Source organism: Salarias fasciatus (assembly GCF_902148845.1).
Source record: "Salarias fasciatus chromosome 7 unlocalized genomic scaffold, fSalaFa1.1 super_scaffold_4, whole genome shotgun sequence".
Taxonomy (NCBI): domain Eukaryota; kingdom Metazoa; phylum Chordata; class Actinopteri; order Blenniiformes; family Blenniidae; genus Salarias; species Salarias fasciatus.
In genome coordinates this window covers 5,327,482-5,347,885 of record NW_021941229.1, presented here as the reverse complement: position 1 = coordinate 5,347,885, position 20,404 = coordinate 5,327,482, and the positions used below count along the sequence as shown (strand labels likewise).

General features: G+C 43.6%; 1 protein-coding gene across 3 annotated transcripts; it reads left to right on the top strand.

Annotated features, from left to right (window-relative positions):
* Nucleotides 1-344: 344 nt before the first annotated feature.
* Nucleotides 345-20,138, top strand: man1b1a (mannosidase, alpha, class 1B, member 1a). Of its 3 annotated transcripts, none has more exons than XM_030084705.1 (14): nt 345-633; nt 3,344-3,481; nt 8,376-8,484; nt 10,270-10,475; nt 10,874-11,010; nt 11,145-11,236; nt 11,590-11,781; nt 12,121-12,269; nt 13,051-13,239; nt 13,376-13,566; nt 13,670-13,790; nt 14,064-14,258; nt 15,323-15,454; nt 16,666-20,138. In XM_030084705.1, the coding sequence occupies exons 2-14, from the start codon at nt 3,380-3,382 to the stop codon at nt 16,873-16,875; spliced, it is 2,025 nt and encodes a 674-aa protein (XP_029940565.1). In that variant the 5' UTR covers nt 345-633; nt 3,344-3,379; the 3' UTR covers nt 16,876-20,138. The 3 variants fall into 3 exon arrangements, with proteins under 3 accessions (XP_029940565.1, XP_029940567.1, XP_029940566.1); XM_030084707.1 differs by lacking the exon at nt 345-633 and adding an exon at nt 940-1,031; XM_030084706.1 differs by lacking the exon at nt 345-633 and adding an exon at nt 1,903-1,958.
* Nucleotides 20,139-20,404: the final 266 nt, after the last annotated feature.

The window sequence follows — 20,404 nt, the reverse complement described above, 5'->3', positions numbered from 1 at the left end:
TGTGTATATATTGCGGGAGGGGAGGGACAATTTTTTTTTTGTAATGTTTTCTTCTTTTAAATGCTGAAAAGCACGTTGTGTTGCTTTTATGCATGAACGTTTCTTTATAAATAAAGGCTAATTTGATTCAACCTTCATTCTCTTTTCCTATTCCAGTCACCATTTGCTGCTTTTTCCCTGCACATGTTAATATTTAACATTATTTATTTTTAGATTTATTTTTATATTATTATTATTATTATTATTATTATTATTATTATTATTATTATCAAGGTGATTTAGGGTTGAAGTTACGTCCGCCGGAGCACGTGCTGACGTCACATGACACACAGCGTCACGTCGTTTCCGCGTCGTCTCCCTGTGGTCTTCCGTCCCTCATCTTTAGCCTCGTCTCTGTTCGTTTTGATGTGTTGTCAGCTCCATGCGGCGGCGGTTCGGGCCGTGTGGCGGTCGGACGGACGCCTGTGCCCCGCCTGAGCTCGTCTGACAGCCGGAAGGCGACACGGTTCATCCGGCGAGGAGCCGGAGAGCCGCGTTAGCCCGCGGCGGCTAGCCCGCGGCGGCTAGCTGAGCAGCTGTGTGGGAGTGGAGGAGGAAGAAGAGTCTCTGGGAGGAAAACGAGCAGGTACAAAGGTGAGGAAACGACAGCTGGCAGCCTCACCCAGTCTGTGACTTCTGCTTCTATGTGGCTTTAAATGACATGTCAGGAATATCTGTCTGCGGACAGCCTGTTTACCTCTGATAGCCTGCTGTGTAGTAGCTCTGCTTGGTTCAAATTTACCTGTAAATCGTTCAACTTCACCTTTAAAACTTCTGTAGTGACCAGCTGAATCTTTCAATATGTTGTAATTATATCATATTTAGTTTTGCTCATGTCACGTTTTTTAGTGCTGAATATGTGCTACGATCCCAAGTGCCATCTTTTATGTTTTGCTTCTGTCATTGAGGATTATTCTAAATTATGGATCTAGATTAGAGTTTATGCTGCACCGGTCCCCTTGTTCAAGATCATCCAGGTTTCACTGGGATAAGTATGCATCTTATTCCGAAAGTAAATCTCCTTATTAAGTTTTAAAATTACATACATAAGCTTTACTGTAATTTTGCTTCTGTATTCACCTACGTGTTTGTTGTTGTAACTGTCTGATCAATGTTAGTGTGTTTTATCACTAAAATTAAGCTAAGAAGAGTTAAAAAAGTACTTTATTAATACCCTTTTGGTAATTCCCTTTTCTGTATTTACCCATCCTATTTTTACAGTGGTGGGCCGTCAGGGCCTGCAAAGCCTTCTCTGCTGGCCTAAAAATTATCTGAATTACAGACTGATGTAAATTATATTATGCCCATAAATAATTAATAAATGATTCCAAACGGTATGTTCCAGTTCCTTTCATAGTTTCCCCGTGGTTGCGCTGCTTCCAGACATGTTTTTTTCATATTAAATCATTTAACCAATCAGATTTCAGGCATCATCTGTTGCTCGGGTTAAAGAAATCTGCCCGAGGCCTTCGCTATCCGTTCCTGATGGCGCAGTGAAGTAAAGTGAAGCGTCAAACAGACGTTGCTTCAACCAATCAGACAGTTGCTTCAACCAATCAGACAGTTGCTTCAACCAATCAGACAGTTGCTTCAACCAATCAGATTTCGAGTTGGCGACTCAGCGCCTTCTAGCTTCTAACAACAGCATATCCAGGCCCTCTGATTTACATTCACCAAGAGATACAGTAGGGGGCGGTATGCACCTAAGTTGTTGGTTGCCTACCTCAATTATTCCAAAGAAGAAGAAGAAGACCTGAAGAGAAATAAAACTTAAGCCAGAAATACCACAGGGCAAGCTGGACTTTCAGCCCTGGCTTTATGGAACTGAAACGCACAGATAATCTATATGACAGAGCAGTTGAACTCTTTTTGAGGAAGGAAAGGTGGATTTATTTTGTTTTCAAATAATCGGGATTTTGGTGAGCAAAATGTTCCTCTTTTCCTGAATAATATTGCTGTTTTATTAAGTTGTTGATGCTCATTGTATGTGCACAGATGTAGTAGGAGACTTGTGTACTTAAGCAAAGGCATTTATTCTGGCTGCACAAGTATCTATCTGCTGTGCAACAACTCTTTATGTGCATATATGCATAATAGGATTTTTTTTTTGTAGACAAAATAGTTATTGAGAGGTGGATTGGTTCAGGCGGATCTGTTCTGAAGGCCTTAATGTGAAATGCACGGTCCGCCACTGTATTTTTAGGATGCAGGGTCAGGGGTCATGCTTAGGGACCCACAGTGGTGACCTGTCTGCGGTGGGATTCAAACCTACACGGCACATTTATGCTCCCAAATTCACTTCTCGAGCCTCTAGGCCACTCTTACCCCAACAAACTGCCCCTTAGCGAACACTCTCCCATGTTTGTGTCCATAAGGTTTGTCTACTTGATCGAAATTTTGTTTTCAGTTGTGCAATATAGCTTATTTCAATACCGTCACGCTGGTCAAAGGAAAACTATTTGAGTCCCGAAAAAACCTGGGAGACGCTCCTTCTTGTGATGTAGCTTCTCTGTGATATTTTGCAAATCCGAGAACTGTGATTCGAAAATCTCATTTGAGGTATATGTAAAGGAAAATGTTTGGAAACACTGAATTAAGCCATCTGTCATGCAACGGCCCAGTTAGAGACAGAGAATGTTCTCTTTTAGGTTATTAAGGTCGTTTGTGGTGCTGAAGTGAATGGTGATTAATACATATTAAAAAAGCAAATAATGAATATTCCCTACACTGATGCTTTATTTATGAAATGCACTAAGGGATTATCCATGAAGTGTGTGCAAAACAACAAAACAAATGGTGTGCTGGCTGTTTTCCTTTAATAATCACAGTGTCAGACGTTTTTATCAAGGCAGCGGATGTCGCATAATGAAAGAGCAGAGGGCAACAGTGCAAGTCTTTATGCTGCAGGTACCCTCACAGTGTGCAGTAATTCGTCAAAAAGTGCTTTCATTAGTCTCCTTTTCCTCGTGGGGCTCATGACACTGAGAGCACGGTGACGGACCAGGAGAGTCCAACAGAAAGCAACAGAACGAGAGCTTCTACATAATTCAGACTGAAATACATTTTTCATTTTTTGTCAGCCAAGTATGAGTAGGACTCCATGATACAGTCTGCATGGCTTCTCTGTATGTATGGTGTATTCTTCTTCACTGAAACGTGGTGTGCCTTCAAGTGTTGACGAGTTTTCGCAGCTTTTGATTTCTTTTTTTTAAAAGGGAAAAAAAGTGTGTATGGATTGATTGTTTCAGTCCTTTGCTCCTTATAAATCAAACATCTATAAGCAGTTTTTTTTTCTTGACTCCAGGTTCTATGACCGACACCTGCCTGCCTCGATAAGAGGATGTATCCACCTTCCAGAAAGGATTTCATCTCTTTGACGCTCAGTGACCCGCACTGTCACGCCTACAACAACGGCAAACACCGGAGACAGTCCTGCTGGAGGGTGAGTGCGCTCACAAGGCAGCCAGCATGATTTTCCAGCTGTGAACGTCGTCTCTGGTTCCTGATACACTAAAGCATTACATCTTAGTGCTCATGGACACATTCATTCTAACAAAAATAGGACTTTTTAACATAAAAGGATAAATTATTTTATCTGATTTTGACAACGCAGCAGGAAAAGGAGTCCTTGGTGAAAGGCAACACACAGATTTTAGCTGTGGGCGGTTCTGTGTGACAAATTCACATTAAACTGGGTCGTCTTTAGTAACATTTCAGTCAGTTTTGGTGAGAAATCCGAGTGATTTCACCCTGAGGTGAGGGGAAACTTAGCCTTCTGTTTCAGAAAGTTAGCTTGTATAAACACTGAGATTGTATCCACCGGAAGGCTCTTCTCAGAGTTTCTTTCGCAATGGGAGCTCGTCTATATTCTTTGTCCTGACTCTGAATCAGGTATCAGACAGTGGACGTCACTGACCTATTGAACTGATTTGAATTTTGCCATTGTTGGATGAGGACTATGTGTGCCATGTGTGGAGGATACTTTTTCTACTATTGGTATTTGCAAACGGCAGTTTTTTTAAATTAAATGATTATGCTCAAATAATGTGGGAAAATGAACTGCCATAGTGTTAGCCAAAGGGGACTTTTATGAAGAGGTTTCCTTATGTGCTTGATTTGTTTACATTATTTACATCTATTTGTTTACTTGATCGCACTTTTTAGTTGCTGTGGGTCAAAGAGTAACAAGTCACAATACAATCCTCCATATTACATTTCCTTTATTTCTGCTGGATTTGAACTGGTTGGCATTCCTCTCTGGGTTGCTTTGCCTTTCATGGATGGCTTCAGTTGATTTTTTTTTTTTTCTGAAAATGTGCCCACGCTAACTAGTGGTGTGATGAAGATGAATATTTAATTCTTGCCGTGGTTGTCATGGTGAATCATTGTGTTGGACCTCCTCTGGTGACGGCTTTGTTATATCGTGCAAGAACTGAACAAAGCCCAAGATGATTTGGGCCGATTTAACAAATTAACCGTTCGAGAATGACAACATCTCATTTCTTTCCCTCTTTTCTGAGTTTGTCTGCTCAGAGTTCATTGTCGCACTCATCTGTTTTCTCAAACAGGACCTTGATCTTTTGAATCTGACATTTTGGAGTGTGTGAAGAGCCTGTTTGTGCTGGTAATGTCAATATTGAGCAACGGCCTTTGCTTGATTTGTTGGAGTATAGTGCACGTGCCCCATTGTTTTTGCGTTTTAGTTTCAGAAAAGTTTTGCGTTCACTCGACAGTGTTTTGAAAACAATGTCTGTTTACATGTAAAAGACAGAATAAAAGGATGTAGTCAGTATGATTAGCTATAAACATTAAAGCTCGTGTCCGGAGTTTTGAAAGAATGAGAGTTTTTTTTAATTCAACGTCTCCAGGTTCCGCCCTCCCTCTACTTTAGTGAGCAACCAAGCCACGCCCCTTTAATTGTGCGCGCTCATTACCTGTGGGCTGAAAATGAGAGCCTCCGAGTCCTACAGCATCCGACACGTTCAGCTGTTTACGGTGGATGTTCAGCAGACCATGGATAAATCCAAGGTAAGCGGGGCGGCTGCTGCGTAGCTAACTCTCCTCTGCCTGGGCGAGCGGCCGTGCTCTCTGGCTGCGTGCACACGTTGATTGATAGCATGACAAAGCGGAAGCTCGAAATCTATTGGCTGAAGCTGACCGGCACTTTTTCGGATAACATGGGGGTCTATGAGACGAAGGCGGGGCTCATAAATACATTTTTATATTGCTTTATGCTAATATTATATTGTAGTATCGGACCAGAATAACACATTTAAGCTTTGTTATAAAATGATGCATTAATTGGAAACGAACTGAAACTCCGGACTCGAGCTTTAACAATAGGTGTACACAGACATTTGTGTGGACAGACGACAAAGTTAAATTTCTATTGCAGTGATTGTCAAGTAGTGCTTTCCATGTAGTTCTGAGAGTTGAAACTGGGTCTTAGTTCAAGCAGCCTTTTTGATTCCCAGGTTAGTGATACACTGAATTTGTGCATACGTTTACCAAATGCCTTAAAAACCTACAAACCTCATGAAAGTTTGACTAAACCATAATTTCCAAGAACTCATTTAATGCGTGGTCACGCGGCATCGGTGAAGAACCGTTTGATGGGTCTCTCGTTCGATCGGTTGAGGCCTGGATGAAGCAGCTCGGATGTGTTCCTGAATGGGATTGATTATTTCTTCCATTATGAAAAGTGTCTGTTTCCGTGACTGATCCCTCCGACGTCTTCCGCTCTCTTCAAACCTCTCGGATAAAAGCCCCACGACTACATTACATGTCTGATCAGAGATAAAACGCTTTCTGCTCCCTCTCATGCTTTCCTCTGCCCCCAACATCTTCTTTAATCTAGTTTTCCTTGCTTTCACTTTTTAATCTCATTTTCCTCACTTCCACATCCCTGCACATTTCCATTTGGGGCCCTTCAAGTATCATTTCTGAAGTCTTGATAGGTTTTACACATGTACTTTGGCACACACATCTTTTTTTTTTTTATACTTCACATCTTTCTTTTTTGTTATTCAAAGGTTTTCTAACTGGTTCTCCTGCCTTCTCATAGTGTTAATGTGGAAATACTTCAGTTTTGTTGGCATCAAAACTTTCACTGCTTTAAAGGCTCTCCTGGTGTGTGTGTGTGTGTGTGTGTGTGTGTGTGTGTGTGTGGGTGGGTGGAGTACAGTACAGTACACCTCACCTTGCATTCAGAGCGCGTCACCTGATCACTGTGACACAAATAACATAAAGGAACAAGAGGAACGGGCACAGCAGTGCTTGATTGCTGGTATGATGGATCATTTCTGACGCGATCGGACACGTTTACGTGCAGTTCAGTGTTACGTTCAAGCTTTCTTCAGGTCTTCTGATTTCTGTTAGAATATTTACAACATTGACGTGTAGAACTGGAACTTCTGGTTATTATCACAACATCTTGTTTTGTTGAACTGGGTGTCTTTTCTTCTCTCTGTTTTCCACTCCTCTTCACTTTGTTCTCTTTTGTCTTATGCGCACATCGAGAGTGTGTCGCTTATGATTACTTAACACAAGCACAGAGGTAAAAGATTGAAACAAATCAGATTAATAGATCAGCAGCCTCTGAAATGCCTCCGTGAGCGTCTGCTGCTTTCAGGCTTCTTAGCCTCGAGCAGCACAAACTCCTCCTGTTCTTCTTTTCATACGAAACCTCTGCAGATGCTTGATTAAATTAGTATTATTGTAAAACACATTATTTCCACATTTTGACACACATTACAAGTTGCTGTTTTACTTTTCAGTGTTTCGAGAGTAAAATATCTCCAGACCAGCGACATGCTGGGTTTGCCAACTGCTCACACCACTGTGGGATGGATTTGGATCGGTGTAGTCAGTCAGATCTATTAATTACGTCCATATCTGCCCCGATCCCGATACTGGATGGGATGGGGATCCAGTCCCTGTTAGGAAGACACTCAACGTTGATTGATTTCCATTACTTTGTGTTGGTGCTCTTAGCACTGGCCGTTAGATCAGACATGATCAATTCTAGCCAGTGTAAATGTGACCCTTTAGAAAGTCATATATGTGGTTTCACCAACAGATTTACTTAATTTTTTACTAAAAATGTTCTTTTAGTTCCGTAATCACTTCCTGAATACCTCTTTTACCTTCATGTTATAGTGATTACTTTTGTCGTGGCCTCATAAAAAACATTTTTCTCTTCTTAAGTGTGAAAAGCTAAAGAACCAACTTCATCAGTGGATCACCAAGTTTTTGTTCCGGCAGCGTGTCAAGGGGACATTCCTTCCATCACCTCCTGTCAACCTGTCGCCGCACCTCGTCGAGCTGCAGGCCGACGTGCGGTTCCTGAGAAAACGGCTCCCTGCAAATCATGGTCTTTTTTTAGCTGGCTTACCTTTTGCCTCCCGTGACTCATAACAAGACCTTGCTACGGGGCCCCGTCCTCTCTGCTCAGAGGTTTCGTTCAACCTTTTGAAAAAGCGTCCGTATCAGGTGGGAGCGTTGAATATCTTACCGGGGTGAGTTTTCCTGCCTCCAGCCCAGTGCAGATAAAGAATATCCAGGACCCGGCTCAGTGTGTGTGTGCGCACCGCTATTTCTTTTCCAAAAGCCAATACAACACCTACCTAATGCGCGCCGCGTACGTGCAGGCCTGCTGAAGCCTGGTAGATGAAGTGGACAGGATGTCTCTTTTCCACGATGTGTGTGTGTAGTTTCATAACAAACAGCACTCAGCCCGACAGGCGACGTCGTTCTCAGGACTTCTGTGTAAAACGGACGGCGTTTTCACTTGAAACGTTGTCATGTAAACAGGGCCTTGTTGTGTTCTTTTTTTTCCGCCCCTTGGAGCCCTGCAGGTCCAGACACTCTTGGTTTTGAAGCGCTGTGGCAGAGTGAAATCATTCCGCCCCCCCCCCCCCCGAGACGGAGCCTGTTGTGTGTTCCCGCTCGCTCCGAGACGATGGCTCAATAGTTTCAGAGTGTTGCACAGGTGTTAATTAGAGCGCCTATCAGAGCGGCAGCAGCCTGGCTGTTAGATCCCCCTCCTTAGAGACTGGCTCGGTCCCTCCTTCGCTCCCTCCCCCTCCTCCACAGTCGTGCTCAGCATGTTGAGGTGGTTTATTGGCGAGTCGCTGATGTGCTCACAGCTACATGAGGTGGAGGGAGATGTTGAGTTTACACAGGGTAAGTAGGGACATCAATCTCCTGCTTTTAAAAGATATCTGAGAGACGGAGGATATTCTTAGCTTGCTGCTTTTCTGATTGCACTTGGTTCCAGACACGTTTCTGTGTGTTCATGTTTTTTTTTTTGTTTTGTTTTTTTAATCTGCCTACAGAAATGGAAGCAGCTGTCCCGGCTCCAGCGCAGCCTCATCCTCTTCCTGCTGGCCCTGCTGCTCATTTTAGGGCTGCTCTCCTATCCCAGCATCACAGAGCAGTGGAGAGGTAAACGTGCACATTTTAACACTCGGCTCAGACACACACAGAGCCTGGCTTCAGGACCAAACGCGTCTCTGCTTCACCGCCCAAAGTTAATGAGCGAGAGTTCCTCTAACACTCTAATAAAGTACCGAATTTTGTATTTTATACATTGTTTATGCAGAAATCCATTTTGAAAACCTCTTTCCTGTAGTTTTTCTGCATAAAATAAACATGCAAACTAAACTTTTGAGCCCGCAGAAATCTGCAGGTCGGGGAAATCTTTTTTCCCTTTTATTTTGTGAGTAGCAGTGGAGTTTAACCCTGGGGTGCCAAACTGATGGAGGAGGTCCATATGCAGCCCGATTTCATCTCATGTGTACTGGACTGATAAAATAGTGCCATAATAGCTTTTAAAGTTGAGCTTTACAGAATTGTTTTTCTTGTAAAACAAAACAAAAAAATAGAACAATTAATACAGAAAATGACAACAATAACAACATAAATCCCATTTTAATGAAACTTTCTGGTTCAAAATACAGTTTCCCTCAGGCCTTATGTTTGACACCCCTGAAGTGAAGAATTTGCTGCCCTAAATAGACATCATCTTACCTGTGAAAATCCCTGAGGAGCCGTCTACATGCTGGGAGTTCATCCCACATGTTGCGATGTGCCGCTTATTTAAAATTTCCCCCTCGCCTCGCCGGGCGCATGTCACGATGTCTAATTACCTCCAGAAGATCAAAATGCCACGTTGTGCTCGACCACTGGACTTCCTCACAGCTGATTTAACTGCAGCAGAGCTTAATGAGTGGATCAGTCATCGGACTGACCCACACAGCGCCGACAGCTCGGCTAATGAGGCGCAGCAGCGCCATGAAGCAGCGCCATGAATCACATTTTCAAGACACCGCAATGGAAATTACGACATTATTTACCAGTCTAAAGAACTGGCTGCCTTGTACCAAAGTTTTGGCTCTTTTTTCATAAGTAATTAATCCAACACCAATTCCCAAATTAATTTTTCTGGTAATTTTACTTTTGTAATGTACACAGAACATGCAATGTTCAAACAGAATTTTGAACAGATTTTCAAAAACAAGACATCAGATGTTGAAATTTAATGTATTTCAAGCAGACTTAACAGACATGCTTGTGTACTGGAATAGACTCTTCATGCTGAGAGCAACGTAGGAAATCACTGCACCACCAAACAAGATGTAACTTAACAATGCGATGAATGGAGATATGAAGAAGAGCTCTCCTCTCTGGGTTTGGGTCAACGGCTCTGAACCACAGAGACATGAATAAAAACCGTGCTGTGAACTCGATGGGACTGTTTTGGAAATCACATATATCACATCGTCCTCTTGGCTAAAGACGAGGGAGAGAGTGTTGGCAGCTCAGAAACCAGCGTTCATGATGGTGTGATTATGGATTAGCGCATATCTGTGATCGCTCTGTCAATATTGAATTTTTAGAATAAAATATCCCGCAGATATCTTTTTTTTAATCTAAATATGTACTGCTTATTGCCAAACCACATTTTTTTGCATAGGGGCACATAGATTCAGTCTAAACAGAGATGAACTGATCAAAAACATGTCTCCCATTAAAAACATTTGATGTCCAACTGAAGCAGAGGAAATCTAATGTTTTCTGCAGCACAGCGGTGAATATCTCTGTAACTACATCTCAATGTGTTGTTGATATCAAATTGATTAAATACAATAAAATTTTATACTCTTTTTGGGGTATTTGCTACTTATTTCTTTGTGTGCTGAGTTTCCGTTCTTCTGTGTGCCGCTGCAGCTCCACCGTACCGGGACGAATGGCTGGACGTCAACGACGGAGACCTGAACGCTCTGGCTCCCGGCGTAAAACCCATATTGGGTCCAGCTGCGGGTAAAGCGCCGGCTCCGGTGGCTGGACCACATCTGGCTCCGGCTCCACGTCCAGATGCTGAGACGCAGCCCAGAGGACCAAATATCCTCATTCTGGCAAAACCTCAACTGAAGGTCAGTCATATCTCACAGATCATCTCTCTTTAAGCAGACTCACTGTATCGATGAAAGAAGATCAACTGTCTCTGTTCTATTGGCTTTTTGATATATTTTACATGTATAAATAACAGAATACATTTAAACTATAATAAGTCTAAAAGTAAACATTATATATTGCCATATGCTACTTCCTGTGTCCATAAGAATACTTTTATGTTGATTCTAGCTTTCATAGCAGCATCAGCTCGGGTTCAGTGTTTTCATTTCTACGATTCTGCGATTCTCAGCAGTGGCTGAGATTGAAACGCTTCACAGAGTGTCGATATAATCTGCACTGTCTGGATTCTCATTAGCTGTTTTGGAGATGCCTTCGCGTCTTCCTCATAGTTTCACGCTGTTTTACTTCTGAACAGAAAAAGACGCTGTTCAACAGAAGAGGCCTTCCGAGCCTGCAGAAGGACGGGAATGTTTCAGACGCGATCAGAAAGCAGGAGGAAGCAGTGGGTCAAGGGGAAGAGGAGGACGACCAGAAAGACAAGAAGATTGTCAGGTGACATTACTTTCTTCAACTTCTTTTCTTTTAGAATAAATGAACGCAGTAAATTTTTAATGCATTCCAGAGACGCAAAACATCTTAAATGATACATGTGTAAGATGTTATTCTCCATTTCTTTTATTGTGTAGCTGGCGAGGAGCCATGATTGAAGCTGACCAGGCCACCGAGGCTCCGCCCTCGGCCAATGTGAAAGAGGCTGCAGCCGGCAACCCCCCCGAAGGTGAGCGTTCAGCTGAAAACCTCTAAAATGTACCTGTGAGCCGCGGCTGGGGTGTTAATGAAGAGTAAACAACGCCAGCTTTACGTACTTTTGCTGGTTTGCTGAGAAAGTTTCAGAATCCTCTGCCAGCTCAGCCAGTGTGTGCCGTTCAGATTTAAAATCTAACTTGTTGGTTAAAAAAACTCCCGCTGGGCTGAAAGCATGAAGGCGTGGGTTGGAATATTTCCTTTCTTTCCCGTAATCATGAAATGAGATGGAGACTGTTGAACGCGTTTCCTTTATGGAAACAAAAATAATATTTTCACACTTTAGTTTTTCACTGATTCTCATTCTGTGCGTGCTCCGGTTTGTAGTTCCCACCGGCGCCACAGACAGACTGGAGGCGGTGCGCAAGGCCTTCAGGCACGCGTGGAAAGGCTACAAGGATCACGCCTGGGGCCACGACGAGCTCAAACCCATCTCCAAGTCCTTCGGGGAATGGTTCGGCCTGGGCCTGACTCTGATCGACGCCCTGGACACCATGTGGATCATGGGTCTGAAAGAAGGTGTCGCACGTCTCTCCTGACCTTTGTCCTCATCCGTGGTGTCCTTTTCAAATGTTTTGATGCTCATTCACAGTGCCACAGATTTATTCTGGTCGCAACTGAGCTGAAAAAAAGAACAGAAATGCAACAGCTCCAGTAAAAACTCTACTACATGAATGCAAAATAAAAAGCAAAATGCTCAATATGCCTGCACAGTGACAACACCGTCAGTAAAGATACAACCTGCAAAAGGCTACAGTGTGGCTTTTCTGTTCTTGTGGTGTTTTCTGTTTGTAGCAGTAAATGTTCAGGCCACTATGTTTGTTTTCACATGATTTCATTTCCATTCTCTTCACCCAGAATATGTTGAAGCCAGGACCTGGATCGAAAAGAATTTGACCTTCACCAAGGACGTGGACGTGAATCTGTTTGAAACAACCATCCGAGTCCTGGGAGGTCTGCTGAGCACTTACCATCTAACAGGAGACCAGCTCTTCCTCGATAAGGCTGTGAGTTGACCAGGAACTCTCCCGGCTCCTCTCTTCTCCTCCACCTCTCTGCTCCACTGGAAATTAAAGATTTTATCGAGATGAGGACTTGGCTGGGTTTGCCCTTCCCTCAAGCTGTGTTGACCCCATATGAGCTCCTCACGCTCTGAGGTCGGCTCCTTCTGGAGGTTCACATGTTGAGGGTGAAATCTGACGGTGGCAGTGTAGCTCAGAGTCTTTAGGCTCCCAGTGTGGAACTTTTTGAAAATGCTCCATCTCCATATCCTCTTGGTTTCCCAGTCCAAAAGTTTTAACAGTGACAGTCGCTGTAATGACGATCCAACTTCTTCGTCTGATCAGAGAAGTGTTCGCCATTGTTACTGTTTATTGCCAGTTGTTCTCTGCGTGTGTGATTTCATTATAGAAATGACCAACAGTACCTACTAGTGGCCCAACAAGAGAACTACACAGTTAGAAATGTCATTTAAACATTTACTAAAACTCAAATTTAAATCTTTAAAGCTTTTTTTTTTCTTTTTCCCCCTCATATCTCTTAAAAAGGAAATGATTCATCACATTTTCCTGTTTATTGAGCAAAAGAAGGAACTTTAGACATCCTCAGTTTTATTGATAATACTGACTTACTGTTTTACTATTTTTCATTACTATTTATTGGCACAGTGTGGCTTTTTGAACTTTTAAATGCAAAGCGCACTAGAAGATAATTGCCCATTTACTTGATCTCTGGACCTGGCAGTTGGTGTTTCCCATTCCCACCCAGTTTTTCGTTCTCCACTCTTAGAAAGACCTCGGGTCCAGACTGATGCCGGCCTTCAAAACGCCCTCGAAGATCCCCTTCTCCGACGTCAACATCGGGAAGGGGACGGCACACCCGCCGCGGTGGACGACGGACAGCACGCTAGCTGAAGTGACCAGCATCCAGCTGGAGTTCCGAGAGCTGAGCCGCCTCACGCAGGACCCGCAGTACCAGGTCAGGACACCGGACACCATCACTGTGTGACGCGTCTTTTTCTGAGCCTGATTCCATCAAAGTGTGAAATGACAGACGCTGCACTCACTGTAAACTGCTGTAAACTGTTGTTTTGAACGTGTCTCTTGGTGTCCAGGAGGTCGTGAACGAGGTGGCCAAGCAGGTCCACAACCTGCCGGGCAAACACGACGGCCTGGTGCCCATGTTCATCAACACCAACAGCGGCCAGTTCACCCACAAGGGCGTGTTCACGCTCGGCGCCAGGGCCGACAGCTACTACGAATACCTGCTCAAGCAGTGGATCCAGGGGGGCAAAGTTGAAGACAAGTAATCCCAGCTCCACGTCATTTCTCCCCTTCTCAATCCAAAGGCGTGTTTAGTTCAGAACCGAGCACTCGACGCCCTCCTCCTCTGTGTGTGTTTTGCTCAGTCTGCTGGAGGACTACATCCAGGCGATCGAGGGAGTGAAGAAGCACCTGCTGAGACAGTCCGGGCCCAGCAGGCTCACCTTCGTCGGAGAGTTATCCCACAACCGCTTCAACCCCAAGATGGTAAAGTTCAGCTCCCTTTTAGAAAGTACAGCACTCGGCGCAGCAGAGCCGATCCTGACAGTCATAGAATATTCAATTTGCCCACCGCTGAAGGCAGTTATTCACAGACAATGACTCTCTTGTTAAATCAATCAGCCTCTGTGCTTCCATTGAATCTGGCGTCGCGTTAACTCGTGTTGAGTCAGTCTTCCTCCGCATTAGCCCGTTCAATCAACCCCGGCTCTCTTCCCGATGTCTCATCACTTCGCGGTCTGCTGATCATTTCGCCGTCAGGACCACCTGGTGTGCTTCCTGCCCGGGACTCTGGCCCTCGGGGCCCACAACGGCCTCCCCGGGGACCACATGGACCTGGCCGTGCAGCTGATGGAAACCTGCCATCAGATGTACAAGCAGATGGAGACGGGCCTGAGCCCCGAGATCGCCCACTTCAGCCTGCAGCCCACGGACGGACAGGACGTCATCGTCAAGGTGAGGCAGGAGGCAGGCGGACGGGTCTCTGTGATGTCTGTGTCTGCGGTGAGTCACTTTCTCCTGAAGGGAAATATTATCTCAGCCGCACCGTTCAAGGTTTTCTGATTGGAGTCCAGACAAAATGGATGCTGGATTCACAGGACTGGAGCAGGCCAGCTGCCACACCTGCAGCACAACACCTGGATTTTAATCAAATAACAATCGCTTTATAACATTATTTAGATTAAAAATATAATTAACTATTATTAATTTATTTCAAACTTCTCAGGCTGAAATTAAAGATTTGAAACTCAGGCCTCGTCTACATGACAACACTTTGGAGTGAAAATGGAAATCAGCAGAACTCAGAGCCACTGAAAATGCAACATTTTGAAAAGGACTCCCGTTGCTGTGCGAACAGTCGAAAACATAACTTTTCTGATAAGCTTCAGCAGAAACACTGGTGCTGCACATGCACATTATGCCCATGGTAAATAGTTCTGCACATGCTCGAGTAGATGTTTGTCTCCAGAGTGTGATCACTTTGAAAATGCTGCTGTGGAAGCGTGAGCATTTTCAGAAACAAAAATGCAAAATCTGTGCATTTTCACCAGAAATCTTGCCGTAGCTTGCTACGACAGCTCTGTTGCACTCAGTTCAACTCTTGCAATGCTCGTCTGATCATGTTAGATGTGGCATTTTTCAGCTGTTGATTGAATTGAGTGTTGTTGTCATTCGGATGTACACAGAGAGTTAAATGTCATTGCAGAAGCTCCAGGAAACGTCCAAGATCAACGAATAAATGAACATTAATATGAAATATAATCATTGAAGTGAATGTATTTGACATCTTTTTATGGAATGTGAGCTTAATTTACATCATGATCATATTAAATAGAGCAAAGTGTGTATTTTAAAATAGCAATATGAAGATGTTAATGAGTCTGTCTTGTGCGGTTGAGCCTGTTGCTGCGCTCAGTGAATCCTCCTCGTGATCCCGCTGAAGGTGAAACTCATCAATGCATCATGGATTTCTTGTTGTTGTTCTAATATTTGCCGTCTGCTTGTCCCGTCCCCTGCAGCCCGCTGACAGACACAACCTGCTGCGACCGGAGACCGTGGAGAGTCTCTTCTACATGTTCAGATTCACCAACGACACGAAGTACCGGGACTGGGGCTGGGACATCCTGCAGAGCTTCAATAAGTACACCAAGGTCAGAAAACTCGGCGTTCCGGCTCGGTTTTAGCCTCATGTTTTACTCCCCTGCCTTAGACTGTCTTCAGCAAGTGTTAAGGACAAATGTTATTCATTCCTCGAAGACTTTTAGAGCTTTTAAAGCCTTAAAGTGGCTTCTGAATAACAATGCCTGTAGCTGACTCGTCCACAAAGTCAGGGTTTGTCTCCAGTCCATCACACGGAGATATCGAGAGCTCGATATTAGAGCCATGAAGAAGAAACACCCATCTTCTGTTCAGATCAATACAGTGTAATGTTTTGGAATCGATGTGATGTTCCCATATTTGAATAGAGTTGGACCAGATCCAACTTTCTATCCAGCTTCGTGCTTTCAGCTTTTGTTTCAACACTAAGAAGTAATTTGGTTTCAAAGTGGGGAGGAAAAAAAAGGTTTTCTCATTCCTGCTTGATAAAAGACTTGATTACATTTTTATTAATCCTGAGAATGATTTGTTCTCGTTGCTCTGTGCAAAAATAAATTTGCAATAAAGAGTAACATTCATAAAATAGAAAAAAGAGATCAAATACAGACGAACGATACAATGTGGGGTCTGGACTCCTGCACTGTGAAGCCTCGTTGCTTTTAATGTGTTCAACTCAGGTCTGCATGGAAGTTATTATATAGTTTAGTTTGGGGAAGCAAATTGTGTAAAAAGCTCATTTTAATTAAGCTTGTATTCATAAATGCGTCAGACCTTGATGCTCGGATCAGAATTGCTGTCTAAATCAGATATTTTTTTTAATTTTCTGTCTGAGCAGGGTAAAAACACTGGTGATCAAACAATAACAGAAACGCAAAACCGCAAATATAATTACAATAAACTCAGAGAAAACTGAGATGTGGTGTTGAGAAACTCCGATCGGTCTGTTTATACAGTCACGTATGAAGACTTCTCATTTATTTCCACATGTGAATAAGGCCAGTATCCAGGCTCAGAGTATCTGCACGCATGCTTCTTTTTTCTACTTAAACTGTTCAGAAATGGATCCGATCCGAGCAAAAACATCAGAATTGGGTCTCACTGCCTGCCAGTGTAAATGAGAAAGCTTTTACCTTGACCTGAACCTGCAGACGTTTCGTTTAAACCGATCGAGTCTGTTTAGAATATTGTTTCTCATCGTAACATTTTCCGGTCAGATTTGTGTCTCGTCTTGTCTCTACGTCCCTGAGTCTCTCTGCTCTGGCAGGTCTCCGGCGGCGGCTACACGTCCATCAACAACGTGCGCGACCCCACCAACCCCTGGCCGCGGGACAAGATGGAGAGCTTCTTCCTGGGCGAGACGCTCAAATACCTCTACCTGCTGTTCTCCGACGACACGGAGCTGCTCCGCCTGGACAAGTACGTCTTCAACACGGAGGCTCACCCGCTGCCCATATGGCCCTCCGCTCCCAAGTGACGGCCCACGGCGAGGACGCGTCCGTTCTAACCACGAGCAGAAAGGAGCTGGGAGCGGCCGTCCAGGCTGCAACAGCGGACCTGCGCTGCGCCGAAGAAAGAGAGAAGTGAAGGAGTCTCGATGATTTTCTGTTGTTTTTTATTTAATAATTTTTTTTTTCCTACGGAAAAGGTTGGCGACAGAGCTGGTCTCTGATGTGGAGATGAAGAAGAAAAGACACAGGTGACTGGGATGGTGATGAACCTCCTGTCGTCACGAATTGATTCACCAATTGAAACGCTTCGATGTTAATTTTGCTAAAGTTTCACATGGATCCAGCGGTGGACTCGCATGTTCTTTTGTCTTGACGTTGGCGTTTTCTCACATACTGAATGGACTCCGGTGAAAACTTTCCAGGGAGCAGCTCCGCCTTCCAGACCGTGCCTCGCCGAGTCGTGAAGGAGGAAAACTCACAAGTGCAACATTTCTCACTGTCGTGTCGTCCGGTTGGATCCTCATTGTTTTTTTTTGTTTTTTTTTTCTTCTTCTTTTTTCCACCAACGCATCGGCTTCGCCTTCAACGCGATCCGTGCCAGAACGCTCTGCTTCGCACATGTAGCAGTGATTCTCACCTTTCGGACCGCTTCATGTTCCTAAAGGTCGTCGTTTGAGTCTAAAGGCTCATAAAGCTATTGAAGGAGCGAAGTGATCCGCAGCCATAACAAAAGCTTCTTTCACTGATGAATGTAGACATTGTTTTTTTTTTAATTTATTTAATTTTCTGTGTTACATAATTTTTTTTTTTTTTTTCTTGAAGTCTTTCATGCATTCTTGTGATCACTTAATCAACATCTCCTGCATCAGGAACAATGAACTGTACTGCAGTCTCTTGGATTTGTTCCAATATCCACGTTTGATTTGGATCTAAATATTGCGATTTCATCATTTCTCTACAACGCCTTGTTCCTTTGTTAATATTCAGAACTTGCAGTTTTCATTAAAACTCCCACTCATCTCTCTTTACATACATATGTGTTTCCGCTTCAATTCTGGTGGAGAACTTGACCAACAGAAGTTCCCTCTTGTATAGCACGCCTGCCAAGTAACACCCGACACACCGTGCAACACAAAGGTACATTCTGCTCCTTAAAAAAACAACTAAGCAGGAACGAAGTCACATATTTCATTCGGTTACAGGATTTTATCCATAAAAAAACAACGTATCCAAGTCTTTCATCCTCCCAATGTCTGGAACGAGAGCCGACCAACCAAAAGTAAAGTTAAGAAGCGTAAGGAGCAGAGAGGAGAGAAATCACGGATGAGCACTCTTCGTCTTGGCGGTGTTTCAGGGAAACGTTTCCGACACTGAGCAGGTAGGAGGCAGCGAGTCATCGGGCGATTCATCCTCTTCTCAACTTGCCCCAGCCGTGCATTTTTCTGAATCGTTTACTTCATTCTCGAAAGATTTCGATCCGTCGGCGCCTGACGATCTCCGACTTGCTGTCAGACGTTGACGCGGAGCGGCGTAGGAGCGCTCGTCTCCTCGGTGCCAACGCCGCAAAATCAACTGAGAGACGAGTCCGTTTCACCTCCAAACCGCCGTCGGGACGGGAAGTCGCTGTCGCATCGCCGTGCCTGACCTGACCCCCTGTCGCTGAATGTTCACAACCCCCTGCCAACGCTCTGCTGTGCCTGTTCTCACACACACACACCCACACACACACCTGCAGTGTGTTTCTAATTACTGCTGAACTTCTTTTTGGTTGCCATCGTTCAGCGACGAGACGACTTGGGTGACTTTGATGTTCAGATTTTAAAGCACCGTTGAAAGAAAAGCTCATTTCCAATAACATTTACATAGATCAGATGTCTTGTTCATGATTTTTGCAAACTTTTTTTTTATTATTGCTGCTTAAGAAATGACATTTATTCCGGATTTGCCTCAGAAGATGAATATAGACATACATTCAGTATATCTCTCCCTTGAGAAAGAGTGAGTTCTGTAGAGAAACCAGAGTGGATGTTAAAGGAAAGTGATGTGCAGGAGTATCGGGGTGGAAATGAGGTCTATTAAATCAGGTTTATCGTCTCAAATATGAAGGAGCAAAACTGCCATAATTGAATGTAAATCCAACATAAATTTTAGAAAAATGTGCCAATAAATGGGTTAAAATGTGACTGCGCTGCTGTACATGTACTGTGAACTAACTGGATGCTTTGAAAGTGAAATATCTGCTTAATCTTCATTTATAGTCTCCAACTGAAAGAGCAGCTCATTCGGTAATTTTTCTTAGTGGCGGTAAATGCAATTCTAAAATGTATGTTTGATTACAGCAATACAATGAATTGTTTAATAAAATTATGAATGAAAGTTAAAAATCATTTCAAAATAAGAAACTGGACAGACAATTACAGAAGCAAACAGACATGACACATGAAGATAAGCTTGATTAGTTATGGCCTCCGATCCTATCGTTTATAATTTGTGCGGATTTCGTCCTCCATGTGTGACAGATTGAAATCATTACATTAAATTGACCCTCCTCTTCAGTTTGCATATGTTAGATTGAACCTATAATTCCTGGACTGGTATTGAAAATTCTCCCTCTTTATTCAACATAAATGGATTTTCGGCATTTGAATGCTGTCGATGTGGATCTGGCTTTCTGACGGGAATCGATTGTTCTCTGGGTTTTATTCCTGGGTTTGTGTTTCCATGGGAAGAGAAGAACAGAAAAAAACTCGTTTAGCGTCACAGTGGGTTTAAATTCACTCTGATTTCTCACTTTTAGTCTTCGGTTGGCTCTTTCACCGTGAAGGAGCTGCTATTTCCCACAAACACAGGCTAATAAATGGATTATCTGATGTACAGTTACAGTGTTTGTAAGAGTTTCTGTAATCATTCATGTGGTCAGAACTGAATCGAAGCCATAGTGCAGGAACTGCTGGAGCTGTGGGTGACACAGCGGGAACGTTTCACCCCGGACGCCTCTCGGACGACGACCCTGCGTCGTGGATCGATGATGTTTTCACGGCTCAATCGAACCCCCTCTGTGGTGACGGAGCCGCAACGTCGATAAGCCATCTGCATAACTGAAGACGTGCCGACATGATGAGCGCTGGCTTCAGTTTCCTCTTAGATCTGAACCGAGTTTCGCCTCCTGTGTCGTCTTGCAGCGCTCAGACCGCCATTCGCGGTACAGACGAGCGATTCGGCACTTTGGAACGAGTCGTCTCTTATTGCAGTCTTCACTTTTTTTCATGCTATTGGAAAATTTCCAATAAAAGTTTTGAAAGTGAAGAACTGGGCTCTGGTTGTGTTTTAAAATGCTGCTTATCTCAGTTTTTTTTTTTTTTTTTTTTTTTTTTTTTTTTTGTCTACTCCATGATTTCCATGTGTTCATTCACAGTTTTGATGCCTTCAGTGAGAATCTCTAATATGAATAGAAAAAAAAATGATGCATCCGAACTTATTCTATCCAATCTTAAGCTTGTTTGTGTTTATAATTCATCACTGCAGCCTTTCAGATTCTTGCTTTCATTTACTGAT

Bases quoted from the DNA above. Each gene is read 5' to 3' on its own strand.
- man1b1a (XM_030084705.1), top strand. From the start codon at position 3,380: ATGTATCCACCTTCCAGAAAGGATTTCATCTCTTTGACGCTCAGTGAC. The intron at 10,476-10,873 runs GTCAGTCATATC...ACTTCTGAACAG, and splicing joins TGGCAAAACCTCAACTGAAG to AAAAAGACGCTGTTCAACAG. The intron at 14,259-15,322 runs GTGAGGCAGGAG...CGTCCCCTGCAG, and splicing joins GACAGGACGTCATCGTCAAG to CCCGCTGACAGACACAACCT.